At 58.5% G+C, this 13,674-nt stretch overlaps 1 protein-coding gene across 4 annotated transcripts; it reads right to left on the bottom strand.

Annotated features, from left to right (window-relative positions):
• Nucleotides 1–1,972: 1,972 nt before the first annotated feature.
• Nucleotides 1,973–12,811, bottom strand: USF2 (upstream transcription factor 2, c-fos interacting). 4 transcript variants are annotated; one of them, XM_055236446.2, is made up of 10 exons: nt 12,609–12,811; nt 12,291–12,337; nt 12,084–12,202; nt 11,784–11,984; nt 11,185–11,335; nt 10,977–11,064; nt 10,640–10,698; nt 3,010–3,104; nt 2,728–2,856; nt 1,973–2,635 (listed from the first exon to the last, which is right to left on the bottom strand). In XM_055236446.2, the coding sequence occupies exons 1-10, from the start codon at nt 12,668–12,670 to the stop codon at nt 2,546–2,548; spliced, it is 1,041 nt and encodes a 346-aa protein (XP_055092421.1). In that variant the 5' UTR covers nt 12,671–12,811; the 3' UTR covers nt 1,973–2,545. The 4 variants fall into 4 exon arrangements, with proteins under 4 accessions (XP_055092421.1, XP_055092422.1, XP_055092420.1 ...); XM_055236447.2 differs by lacking the exon at nt 11,784–11,984; XM_055236445.2 differs by having other exon boundaries at nt 1,973–2,856; nt 12,609–12,803.
• Nucleotides 12,812–13,674: the final 863 nt, after the last annotated feature.

Raw genomic sequence — 13,674 nt, 5'->3', positions numbered from 1 at the left:
AATTTTAAACAAATTTAGCCAGGCGTGGTGGCGCACATCTGTAGTCCCAGCTACTTGGGAGGCTGAGGCAGACGGCTTAAGCCCGAGGCTGAGGCTGCAGTGAGCTATGATTGTGTGACTGCACTCCAGCCTGGGTGACAGAGTGAGACCCTGTCTATAAAACATAAAATAGCGGTAATAGTAATAATAGCTAACATCTGCTGTCTGATGAGTACATTTTATACGATGGCACATATGTTGACTCACTTCTGCACCAACTCAGCCTGTGCTGCCTGTTCTCCCAGCAGCACTTACTGCCCCACCTTCAGCTCTGCTCTGTATTCAGGGGCTGCCTTCTCAGTCACCCAACCCCAGAGGCCTGGGTTCCCCAGACCCTGCTCCCTTTTAGGAGCCTCCTCCCTGTCGGACACTCATTTCCTTCACTTTACAGAAAAGGCACTGAAGGCAGAGATCAGGGCATGGCCCAAGCTTGCTCAGCCAGAGGCAGAGCTGGGATTCTAGCCTGGACAGCCTGACTCCAGGGCCTTTGCTCTTACCCACCAGGCTTCCTCATCTCCCCTAAAACACAGCAGGGCACAGCGGCATGCTAGACCTGGCTCAACAGAGCAGACCGTGCACATCTCGAAACTCTGCATTCAGTGGCATCATGCTGGTACCCTGAAATCAGCAGCAGTGGGAGTGTTGACACCCAGAAATTGGCAAGCACTACAAGCCAGGGATGTTTTTGGGGAGCCGGTTCCTGAGGACACCACTGGCTGGGGGATGAACCCGGCTGCCTGACTGCAGTGCCTTCATTCCTTTCCACTACCAGGCCCAGCTCAGGGTACACACGGCCCAGGGGATCGACAAACCTTGGTTCCAGATGGGCCCTTGGACATTTTGCCACTTTGCCTCTTTCATCCCAGGGCCATCCAGTGTCAGCCCAGTCACCAGAGCCTGCGGATGTTGCTGTCGAGGAATGAACACTGCTTCCTGGTTGCTGAACCACTGCCAAGGCCCACTCAAGCACAGAAATGGACAGGCCCTGCCATCTGCCTCCTCATCCACACCACATGGGAGGCTGCTCTTGTCACAGCCTGGGTAACAAAGCGAGACCCCATCTCTACAAAATCTTGGCTGTGGTGCTACGCACCTGTAGTTGGTCAAGGCTGCAGTGAGCCGTGATTGTGCGCCACTGCACCCTAGCCTGGGTGACAGAGTGAAACCCTGTCTCTAAAAACTAAATGAATAAAGAGGGCCTCAGATGGGAATAGCTAGGAAAAGGAGACAGGGCTCTTGAGGGAAGAGACGAGTGCGGGGATGGGGGGAATTGGGGAGGAAAGGCAGAGCATGGAGCTCCACAAGGTGAGCAGAGTGGCAGGCCCAGCTCTTGGGAGTGGATGGAGTTGAATGGGGCTGCAGGCTGAAGCAGGGCCCAGTGAATAGGGGTGTGCTCACCCGGGGAAGACACGGCAGCAGCCCCCAGCCCTACCAGGCATCGCTGCATCTCAGCTGAGGACACGTTTCATCATCAGCAGGGGCAGGGGTCACAGCACAGGCGCCAGAGCCTTGGTGCAAGGCGACAGGCTGACGGGCCAAGCTTGGCGCTCTGGCCATCTGCCCTCCCTGGGGGTGAGGGGCTCAAGGCCAGGCCCCACTATTGGCTGGTGCAGAGGGGAGGCCTTCAGCCCAGCAGGGCAGGGCCAGGGGCTGGTTGTGTTTTCAGGAACTGTTGACACGGAGACCCCCACCTCTCCTCCAACATGGGACATGTCCTTGACCCCAGCTCCCCACACCCTCATGCATGCCTAGGGCCTCAAAGGGGACATTCATTCCTTAATTCCTCCATCCATCCAACCAACCACTGGGTACTGGGTAGTGCAGCTGGCAGGGACCGTGCACAGCCATGTGCACAACAGCGGAATCATGCCTCGTGGAGCTCTGCAGACCCCAGGCCCCCTCCCCACTCCTGAGATGGACAGACACACAAGCAGACAAGGCGGGGGCCACATGGGGCCAGTTTATTGCAGTTAAATACCTCTCTCTCTCTCTCTATTTTTTTTTTTTGTCAATTTTTCCATAAAGAAAATTAAAACACACACACACACACACCCAAAGGGGAGCAGGGACCCAGAAACGAGGTGGGGTGGGACGTGGCCTCCCTGCATAGGTCCAGGCCCCGGGTGGCCCCCCAAAGGCTCCCCTCCTTCCCATCAGCACCCTGTCTCAGTACCTCCAGAGAGCAGGAGGCAGTGGGACATGGCAGGGCCTCTGTCCCCTCCCTCTTGCCTCCAGGTGAGACCACTAGAAGTGCTGGGGCTTACTGAGGGCTGGGAGAAGGGCGACAGACAGACGGATGGGGAGGGAGGATACCGTTTCCAAGTGGAGGAGGGCGGTGGGCACTGTATCCACGGAAATGCATTATTTCTCCCCGTTTTTTGTTAAAAATCTACTATAAAAAAACGCAGCTGGGGGAGGGGCGTGTGTCCCTCTCTGTGCTAAGGGCTGGGGAAGGGGGCAGCAGAGGCCGGCGTGGGCGGCGGCGGCTGCGCGGTGGTGGCGGGCGTCACTGCCGGGTGCCCTCGCCCACCATCTCCAGGTTGTGCTGCTGCAGCTGGGCTCGAAGCAGGGCGTTCTCATTCTTCAGCTCCTCGATCTGGCGGACACGACGGAGGACAAGGGAGCTGAGGGCCAGCGCCTTGCATCTGGGGCTCCTGGGCCCTGACCCGCTCCAGGCCCCGCACCCACCTGCTGCCTCAGGAGCTCGTTGTCCATCTGCAGCCGCTCGGCCTCTTTGAAGGTCTCCTGCATGCGCTGGTTGGTCTGGCGCAACTCCCGGATGTAATCGCAGGCCTTGGACAGGATCCCTCCTTTACTCTGGGGGGCGAGGGGACCAGGAGCCTTAGGGCGGGCACCGCCCACCGGCCTCCACCCCAGGGATGACTCCCAAGCCCCATGGCTGTTGGACTTTCTGCATGCAAGGGTTGGGGGCCAGGCCCACCACAGCCACCGAGGGTCCGGGGTGCTCACCGCTCCCGTCTTGCTGTTGTCTGCGTTACAGTCTGGAATGATTTTCGAAAGCTGGACGATCCAGTTGTTGATCTTGTCCCTCCGCCTCCGCTCCACTGCGGAAAACAGAGTCACAGCCACGCCTTTGCTGATGGCTCGTGCCCGAGAGGCCGTCCTCACAGGGCAGAGGCTCAGCCTGAGGACACCCAGGCACAGTGCAGGCCCCACCGAGACCACAGCCCTGGGAAGTGAGGGGCCGCACCCTGAGCCCAGCCGGCCCCCACCCCAGCTTCTCAAGACGAACAAAGAAACGTGGGCCCTCCAGTGCCACACATGCTTTTAGGATGGGCGTCAAAGGCCAGGCACTTGGAGATCATTTTGCGGGCCTGCCCCGCCATACTTGTATAAATTTTAATCGACAGTTAAAAATAAGGAAATTTCTCATGGTAATTGGCGTCACTGGCTTCTTTTGAGAAATGGAGCTCTGGTCACAGTGGGCACATACTGGGAGGCAGGGATGGGCAGAGCCACTCTTCGCAGGACCAGTGCCCTTCTCTGGCTCCCGCGGCCCCTGCACTGCATTCTCCCGTCTCCCCAGAGACTCTGGGCACCATGATTTTGTTTTTTTCCCTCATCTCTAAATCCAAGTCTGACCACATTTCACCCCTGCTTAAAATCCTTCCACAGGGCAACGGCAGATCCCAACTGGTACTTGCGGCTCCCAGGGCCTGGCCCACAAAGCACCAGCTCACCCATGAAAGACTCAAACCCTATGTTGAAGGCCAGAGATGGCAACTCATAGGAGATTTTACTTAAAAAACCCAGATTTGTGATTTTACTCCATAAAACTCCACAATCTCACGCCAACTGTGTCAGCTGGGTGGCAGCTGCCCCCAGACAGAGCACATGCCTTTCTCTGGCCACATCCCGTCCTGATACCTGCCTGGGGTCTGTGTGCTGCGGAGCCTGAGACCCCTGACTCAGGGCCGGCTAAAGCCAGGCTGTCCCAACCCTTCACTGCCTGCCAAGCCCCAGCACCAGGCACCGTGGGGACAGGAAAGAACGCTCAGCTACCCCCAACTCCCACCCCACGGACCCCCAGCCCCCTGCCAGGGTGGCTCATGCTGTCTGCACCATTTGTGGAGGGGAACGAAGCCTATAGCTAGGGCAGATGTGGCAGGAAGGCCAGGGGGTCTTTTCAAAGCCTTGGATAATGGTGATGGGAAACAGGTCAGGGGTCCGGTGAGCCTCAGAAGGAGGGGTGGGCCACAGCCTGCCCGTTACCCTCACACCCCGAGATCGGCAGCTCCCCAGCCCTGCCGTTCCCTTGAAAAGGCTGGGGCCCACCCACCAGCAAACCCCTCCGGCTTTTCTGGGCTGTGGCCACGTGCTGCTGACTGGCCTCTCCCTGCCTCCAGTGCCTCCCACTCAGGCCTGAGTGACAAACCCTCTGATGGACGTGGACTCTCCTTCTCCCACCGTGACCACTCTTCCCTGGCCCCTTCCATCCTTGTGCTCCCTCTTTCCTCCAAAACCAATACCCCAAGATCAGTGCTCGCTATGGAGCACTGTCCAGGCCCTGCACTGGGCTCAGTGAGTGCTTGCTCCCCTATTACTATCACGGTGCACTGAACCCTCCCACCAAAGACAACCACACCCGCCTTTGGGAACTCTGGCCAAAAGCAGCAGCGGAGCTGAGAGTCCAGGCCTGGAGGCACCGCTGGCGCAGTCCCCAGCAGAGCGCTCCTTGCCCAGGGGTCCATGGAGGAACTCGGCAGAAGGCCTCATTTCAGCCTCTGCCCTCCCGAGGTCCTCTCGAGAGCTGGGCGCCGGCTGCAGCTACATCCTCTCCAGCGCGCGTTTACTTCTTACACACCTAATCCCCGCCCTACTATGTGCCAGACCCTCTGCCAGGCTGGGGTCCAGGGTGGAAGCAGCCCTGGTGTGCCCCATTGGCACTCGCAGCACCACTGTGGGCAGGTGGCACTAACCCCATTGCATTCGTGTCATCACTGAAGATGGTACAAAGTGCCTCGGGAATGACAGGCGCCGAGCCATGGCCTCTGCATGGGAATGGGGGTGGGATGAATCCTCAGAGATCCAGGAAACATTCGGGCTGGTTCCTGAGAGAAGGACTCTAAGGCAGGCAGGTGGGAAGATCCCAGAAATGGTGGCCTGAAAACCATTTCAGGGTATGCAGGGGTGGGAAGAGGTTGTAAAGATCGGTTGTCAAGGCCTTGCGTGCTCTGCTCGCAGGTCAGGACCGCATCTCCTCCTCCTCTAGAGGCCCAGGCCCTTGAATCTAGGCCCTGACTTTAGCAGGTGGTGATGCTGTCCAGCCTGTGGCTTCGGAAGACTATCATGGCACATTTGAAATACAGGAAGACCCATTAGGACCAAGGCCACGTTCATTCCACAGCAGCACTTCAGTTACTCCATAGGACACTTAAAATTCAGAGGCTGGGTGGGGTGGGTCACGCCTGTAATCCCAGCACTTTGGGAGGGCGGATCACATCAGGCCAGGAGTTCGAGACCAGCCTGGCCAACATGGCGAAACCCTGGCTCTACTAAAAATGCAAAAATTAGCCAGGCATAGTGGTGCGTGCCTATAATCCCAGCAACTTGGGAGGCTGAGGCATGAGAATTGCTTGAACCCAAGAGGTGGAGGTTGTAGTGAGCCGAGACCGCATCATTGCACTCCAGCCTGGGTGACAGAGCGAGACCCTGTCTCAAAAAAAAAAAAAAGAAAAAAAGAGAAAATTCAGAAGTGAAACCTGCCAGGACTGAAGGAAGAAATAGACAATCCACAAATATAGTGAGAGACATGGACATCCTTCTCATTGATTGGTGGAACAAGTAAACAACAACAAAAAAAATCAGAATAGAAAGCCTGAACACTTAACCAGCCTGACCTCACTGACCTGGGGGGACATTCTGCCTGACAGCGGCAGACACCTGTCTGCCCCAGAAGCTTCCGCCAAGCTAGGACACATTCGGGCCCGTCGGGTAAGTCTCATCGAATTTCAAGGAACTGAACGTACAGAGTATGTTCTCTGACCATAACAGAACTAAATTAAAAATCAATAACAAAAAGATATCTGGAAAACCCACAAATATTTGGAAATTAAGCAACCTGCCTCCAAATAACAGAAAGGTCAAAGAAGAAATCACAAGGAAAATTGGAAAATACTTTAAACTGAATGATAACAAAAACACAACATATCCCAGTGGGATGTAGCTAAAGTGATGCTGGAGTGAACTGGCAACTCTAAACGCTGTTAAGCAAAGAGAAAGGTTAAGAATCATCTCAATCCCTGCTGTGAAACATAAATCTTGTAAAATAAAGATTTTAGTAGAAAATTGAAAAAAAAAAAAAAAGAATTACCTTAAAAAGCTGGAGTTGGGGTGTGCCGGGGGAGCTAAAGCACAAAACCTAGCAAATTGAATCCAAACTGAGTAGAAGGGGCCGGGTGCGGTGGCTCACTCCTGTAATCCCAGCACTTCGGGAGGCCGAGGCAGGTGGATAACCTGAGGCCAGGAGTTTGAGACCAGCCTAGCCAACATGGTGAAACCCCGTCTCTACTAAAAATACAAAAACTAGCTAGGTGTGACAGCGGGCACCTGTAGTCCCAGCTACTTGGGAGACTGAGGCAGGAGAATCACTTGAACCAGGGGGGCAGAGGTTGCAGTAAGCTGAGATCGCACCACTGTGACAGAGCGAGATTCCGTCTCAAAACAAAACAACAAACAAACAAACAAAAAAAAACAAAGTGAGTAGAAGCATGAATTAGTAACATTAAGAGTAGAAATCAATGAAACGGAAAAAGCAATCCAATCTGGCACCTAAAAATCAGATTTCACGTAGAAGTCTCGATTTCTAGCTTCTCAGAGTTTCTGGCAACAGTGGCCCTAGATTCTGACAGGGCAGCAAGGGGAAGGCACTGGGCAAGGGCCACCCTTCAGGCAGGACACATATGCCCCAGATCACTGCGGGCCCCCCACAACCTTTCCTAATTTTTTCTGAGACAGGGTCTGGGTCTGTTGCTCAGGCTGGAGGGTAATCTCAGCTCACTGCACCCTCCATCTCCCGGGCTCAAGCCATCTTTCCACCACAGGTTGCCAAGTAGCTGGGACTGTTACAGGCATGTACCACCAGGCCTGGCTAATTTTTAGTTTTTTTGGTAGAGACAGGGTTTTGCCATATTGCCTAGGATGGTCTCAAACTCCTGGGCTCAAGTGATCCGCCCGTCTTGGCCAAAATGTAATCCCCAAAGTGCTGGGATTCCAGGCGTGGGCCACCACACCCAGCCACACGCCCCTTCCTGACATGCCAAGTGCACCTGCCTCCCTCAGGCCCCTGCAGGCATTTGAGTTTGTGACTCTGGGATAAGCTCCTGCAGTACCAAGAAGTGGTGGGAAGGAGGGAAAAAGAAGTGAGAGAAGCGGATCTGAAATTCACCATATAACAGAAACTTGGGGTTTGTGGCCATAAGGGAAGAAGAGGGCAGAGTTGAAAGCGGCTCTGGTCTTAGTTTCTGGCTTGGGCAGCTGTGACAGGGGTAGCTTTTGCTGCTCTGCAAAGAAGAAGGTTGCATGAGAGCCTTTGGAGAGGGAAGATGGCACATTCTGTTTTGGGTGAGTTGAGTTTGAGGCATTACAGGGATGTCCAGAGATGGAAATCTTGAATAGGTAGTTCAAAATGTGGGGCTAGAGTTGCAGTGAGAGGAATGGAATGGATGGAAACACAGTTCCTTGCATTACCAGGAGCCAGGTGGTGGGCGAAGCCTGGGAGGACATCAAGGAACAGTCCTCAACTTTTTGTGAGTCACACACTCTTCTGCAGCAAAGAAAAAAGAGGAACACCTACAAGTGGGAACAGAGTTTGGGGGATACTGATCAAGAGCTTCCGAGCCCGTTGCTGGGCCTCACACATCATACACCTGAGGCCGACGGGAGGGGCCAGACCTTATGAAACACCAGCAAGACTGGGTGTGGCAGCTCAGGCCTGAGGCCGGATGACTGCCTGAGGCCAGAAGTTCAAGATGAGCCTGGGCAGCATAGCAAGACCTCCACTCTACAGAAAAAAAAAAAAATTACCCCATGTGATGGCGCCTGCCTGTGGTCCCAGCCACTCAGAAGCCTGAGGTGTGAAGATCGCTTGAGCCTGGGAGGTCAAGGCTGCAGTGAGCTGTGATTGTGCCACTGTACTCCAGCCTGGGTGACAGAGTGAGACCCCCTTCTCAAAAAAAAAGAAACACTCGCAGCCAAAGCAGTTTCTCAAATTTGTCCACTATGACAATCACCTGAAGAGCTGATGGAAAACACAGATTCCCCGGCACCCCCATCTACTCACTTGGAACTGGGACCCTGGAAATTTCACTGTTAACAGTGGGGCAGGAGAGGCAAAGATCACAGGAGAATCAGAGAGGATGGAGGAGAAAGGAAGATTCCAGAGGGACAGGCAGCGTCAGACGCTTGGAGCCCAGACAGTAAAGGAGGCCAGTGGATATGGCAATGGGGTCACCATGGGTGACTGGAAGTGGAGCTGTTTTGGTAGAGCCATGAGCCAGATGGCCAAAGGTACTGGGAGGATGAGCAGATGGGGGCAGATGCTCTGCAAGTCAGGAAAGCAGAGACAGGACGGAGCTGGAGAAGTGGGCAGGTGACGAAGACTGCTTCACAGGGTGAGAAAGTCTCAAGGCTGCCTGGAGTTAGATTAACTGAGGGAGAGGCGGGGGTGAGAGTGGGGTGGGAGGGTCCTGAGTTCTCTCTTCAGCCTTACTGTGTGGCCACCACGACTCACTGCATCCCCACCAGGTGCTGGGGGTGGCTGTGCTTCCAGCATTTCACAGAGGGAAGACAGGTACGGAGATTAAGAACCACCCTGACGCCACACCACAGTGGCTGGGGCTGCTCTGGGGGCCCCTCAAACTCACTGCATCTCAAAACCAAGCTCAGATGCACCCCTTCCCTTCCAAGCATGGAGGGGAGTTCAGCACGAAACCCTTATTCTCCAGCCTTGGAGTCCTCCCCACATTTCCCCCAACCCCTGCCCTATCTCAGGCCTGACACTCATATAGTCTCCTACCTCCCAGCCTCTTCCCACCACTCTTGCCAATAGCCTCCACACCCAAACCCCTACGCTGGCTTCTCATCACCCTGGAATAAAACCACAGGAGCCCAGACAGCCACACTGGGGACTTCTTCCAAGGTCCTCCACCATCTGGCCTGGGCAGCCCCCTCCACTGCGCCAACTTCCTCTTTCCTTTCCTGAATTCTGCTCTTCTGCAGACACACCACAGCGGCCCTGGCTCAGGGCCTGGCCTGTGTCCTAGCTCTTCCCTCTGCCCGGGACTCTCCTGAGGTTCTCAACAGGCCCCTTCCCTCAGGTCCCTTCAGGGCTCTGCTTCAATGTCACCTCCCAGAGAGCCCTTCAGAGCACACTGCCATGCCGCCATCACCCACCACCTCCTTCCCCAGCTTTCCTCTCCTGCCTGTGACTGCCTGCACTGCCTGATGCGGCTGTGTGTGACTCCCATCTCTCCCACCAGAACGCGCACAGAGAGCTGAGACCTTGTCTGTCCTATTATCTGCTGCGTTGCCATGTCTGAGGACGCAAAATGGGGGCTGGCTGTAGTATGCACGTGCTGAATGAACGCCTGAACTCAGAGAGGAGCTACTCAGAACACAACTACCCGGGCCACAGACCCCAGCCCCATCACCACCTTTAGGACTCAGCATTCAGCGCCTCACTCGGGCATTCGAGGCCTTCCCGATCTTCCCTCCTGAGGCATTCCAAATAGTACTTCTTCCACAACCAAACAAGCACCCCACAAAGTAATCTGACCCACACTCCCCTCTCCCTAGGGAAGCCTCACCCCAGCCCACCCCCCATCAATGTCCCATAAGACCCATGAGATGTGAGCCCTCAGGCCTTTGAGCCTCCCTGACGCTCCAGGCCAGACTCCAGACCTGGCACCGGGCCTGTGCCGCTCGGCCCAGAACCCACGGGCAGTAAATATTTGTTGAATGATGGTTGTTGGGGTGTAAGCACTCTCCTGGCACTTGCACACTGCTGTGCCCACTGCAGTGGCTACTGACAGGCGGGGTGGGACAGTACTGAAGGCCAAATGACCTGAGGTGAGACTTGGTGTTTCTGGAAAGGGCAGGATGCTCCAGCCTTAGGCAGCCAGAGGCAGAACTTCATGCAGTTTCTCCCTGAGATGTGCTCCCTGGGGGAACAGACCTACTTCTGGAGGCCAGACAGGCATGGGAGTGAGGGATGTGAGCATGACAGCTGCCACGTGGAAAGGTCAGCCCAGGTGAGCCCGGTCAGCCCCATTTTTCAAGTAGGGCAGGCAATCGGTATGGGAATGTGAAGTCCACTATCTTAGATGTGGGCCATGAATTCGAGATCACCAGCCGGGTCAACAAATGGCCAGTTCCAATTCACACTCCCTGTCCCTCTACTTCTGACACTGTACTCTCCCCTCGTTGCTCACTTTCTACCTTTACAGCGTCCAGCAAAGCCCTCTGGAGCACTTGTGGCCTGCCCAGGAGTGGCTTCCCTCTCTGTCACTCCACACCCCAGGGCTGGCTGAGCCTGTGAGGGTGGTGGTCGGGGGGACCCGGAGCCACACCTTGTCCTCACCTTCGTTGTGCTGGGCTCTTCTCCTCTCATCTCGGGGTGTTCTGGTTCCATCAATTTTTCTAGAAGAAGAGGAAAAAAAAGGGGGGCATGTACTATCGCAGATCTGTTTGCCCAAGCATCTACTAAGTATTAGACTTAAAAATTATCTTTGCAAAGTAAATCCATGTGCAAAAACAAAAAACATGACACTTTATGTGCACTAGAGAAGCAGAAACAGGCAAAGAAAAAAAAATTACACCATGTGCCCACTTCATGCTAACTGCCCAGCTTCTACTCCAGAAACCCCTCTCTTCCTTCCATTTCAATGCCAGGCCCTCTTGGTGTCCCCTGCACATACGGAGAGTAAGGGTGTGTCCGGGGGGCGATCGTCCTCTGTGTTCCTGTCTGAAGCACATCCTGGGGCGTCATCATGACGTAGAACTGGCCTGCAGGGAGAGTGGGGGGTCAGTGGCAAGACAGGGTGAAGTCAGAACTGGTTGGGGGGGCTTCCCTCCCTGCTGGGCCCGTTGCCTCCCCCACCTGCCAACCTGACTTCTTCTCCTCACCTCCAGCCTGCAAGCTCTGGTCTGTGGTCTGTACGGACACAGCCGTAGTATCTCCCACACTGGACGCTGGGAAATAGGCAAATCGTGCCTCCCCGCTGACAGCTTCGGCCGCCGGACTGCCACCATTGCTGAAGGGATTTTGGATCACAGCCTGGGGAGTAGGAGGGCAGAGGCTACCCTTAGCTTCCTCTGGTCCTCCATCCCCTCCCCTCATTGCTGTGCTTGGGGTTTACTGCATTCTCTGCAATTAACAGGAGTGGGGACTCCTTCTGCGTGTAGCATTCTGTCCTGTGTCTCAAACAGCCCTGGAACATGGCAGGAGATCAGCGATCATTTGCTGAACCAATCCGTTTTGCACTCTAAGAAACTTTCCTCTTAGACACATCATTCCCATTTTGCGGAAAAAAAAATAAATTCCAAGAGCACTGTCCCCAGGTTCCACGGTGCACAACAGGGATCTGACCCCATGCAGCCTGAGGCCTGAAGGCAGCATCCGCTGGGCGACACCTGCCCCACCCCCGGGGCTCCCCAAGAGCAGAGCCAGTGTCCCCTCTCCACTCCCTCGCCCCCCCCCCACCCAAGGGTGGCAGGGCACCTACCAGCGGGAAGGGCGCTGCAGGACCTGGGGGTACAGAGGCAGCGGCGGGGCCCGGGCGCTGGGCTGCCCCGTCCACACCCACCTGGGTCACAGCCTGCTGCCCCCCCGCGAAGGCAGCGGTGGACACGACGCTGACGGCGCCAGCCGTGTCGCCCTGGCCGTCCAGCTGACCATCAGTCACCTGGACTACGCGGTATGTCACCTGCAGGGGGCGGCAGAGCGGCGAGGACGGCGCTAGGGCCAGGTCCGAGCCTTCCTGGCGCGCCCGCCCGCCCGCTCGCCCTCGCGGCCCGCCGCTCACCTGTCCTCCATTTGTCTCTGTGCGGAACTGGTACTGGATGTTGTGGTCGCCGAACGCCGCCTGCTGGACGCTGGTGATGGCCACCGCTGTCTGCTCCTCCGCTCCTGGGCCGTCCCCGCCTGGGGCCGAGGAGGGTCGGGGCACGGTCAGGGCCGCGCCGGGCGCCCCCAGCCCTCCCCGGGCGCGGCCGGCCCCGCAAGCACTCACCTTCCTGCAGCTCTACGCCCTCCTCCGCCTCGGGTCCCTTGTCGTGGCTGCCGGGGGCACAGGAGGGAGCAGGGTCAGCGCGGCCCCTGCCCGCGCCCCCGCCCCCGTGCCCAGCTGCAGGGCCCCAGTCCCACCCCGCCGCGCCTGAGGCCGGGGGCGCCGCCGAGGCCGGGGGCCGTGGGCGGGAGGCGCCGGGTCCCCCCCCGCGCCGGCGGCCTCCATTTTGAGCCGGGCCTGCGGCCGCTCGGGATCATGGCGGCCCCGGCCTGCAGGCCGCGGGGCCGGGGCGCGGGGGCACGGCCGGGCCGGGGATCTTACCTGGCGGCGGCAGCAGCGGTGGCCGAGGCAGCGGGATCCAGACCCGGGTCCAGCATGTCCATGGGGGGGGCGGGGGCGGGGGGGGCGCGGGGCCCGGGGGGGAGGGGAGGGGAGGGGAGGGAGGGAGGGGAGGGGGCGGGCGGCCGGGGGGGCCCCGAGCCCGGCGCTCACGCCGCGCGGCAGGAGGGGACGGAGGAGATACGGGAGCCGCTCGCGCTGATCACGGGGACAAACAGTGGGGTCATGTGAGGAGGAGATGCCGCCGCCGCCGCCGCAGCCGCCGCCGCTCCTGCAGCCGCCGCCGCCTCCGCCTCCGCCCGCCCGCCGGCTCCGGGCGGCCCGAGGCTCCGGAACGCCGCGCGGCCGCCCCCAGCCCACCCGGCTGCCCGCCTGCTGCACGCGGCCCTGAGGCCTCCTTCCCTGAGCAGCCGCCGCCGCCGCGACTTTTTTTTTGAACACGGCCCGCCCTGGCTGGCCGCCGCCGGTGCCCTGGATCGCCGGCTCGCGCGGCCGCCGCCCGGCCTGGCCCAGTCCGGCGGCGGATCGCTGCTGCAGCCGCCGCCGCTTTCTATTTTTCCCCCTTTTTTTTTTCCTCCTTTACTTGAGCTGCGCGCGCGCGGCGGCGGCGGCGGCGGCGGCGGCGCGAGCCCGGAGCGGACGCGCGCTGGGGGAGGCGGCCCGGGAGCGCGCGCGCTGTCTGTCTACGGGGGCGGGCGCGCGCGCGCGGGCCCGGGGCTCCGCGGGGCGCGAGATCGCCGCGCGCCGCCCGGGTGAAACGCAGGTCCGGATGGAACGTCGGGGTACCCGGAGCAGGGGCTGGGGTCGTCGGGGGCCAGGTGGGCTGCCCGAGTTTGGAGACAGTAAAGTAGGTCGGTAGGGGGGCTGGGGGGATGGGCTGGAAGGGGAGAGGGGCGCGAGCGCGCGCTCCCGGCGGCCGGCCTGCGGTGCGCGAAGGCGGAGGGCCGGGGCGCATGCGCACGCCTGGGCGGGGCCGGGGCGCGCACGCAGCCGGGCGGCGGCTGCGCGGTGCACGTTCTCCGGCCGGCGGCGCGGGCGCGGGCCGGGC

This window comes from Symphalangus syndactylus, chromosome 13 (genome assembly GCF_028878055.3).
Source record: "Symphalangus syndactylus isolate Jambi chromosome 13, NHGRI_mSymSyn1-v2.1_pri, whole genome shotgun sequence".
In the NCBI taxonomy this organism is placed as follows: domain Eukaryota; kingdom Metazoa; phylum Chordata; class Mammalia; order Primates; family Hylobatidae; genus Symphalangus; species Symphalangus syndactylus.
This window is presented reverse-complemented; position numbering and strand designations above follow the sequence as displayed.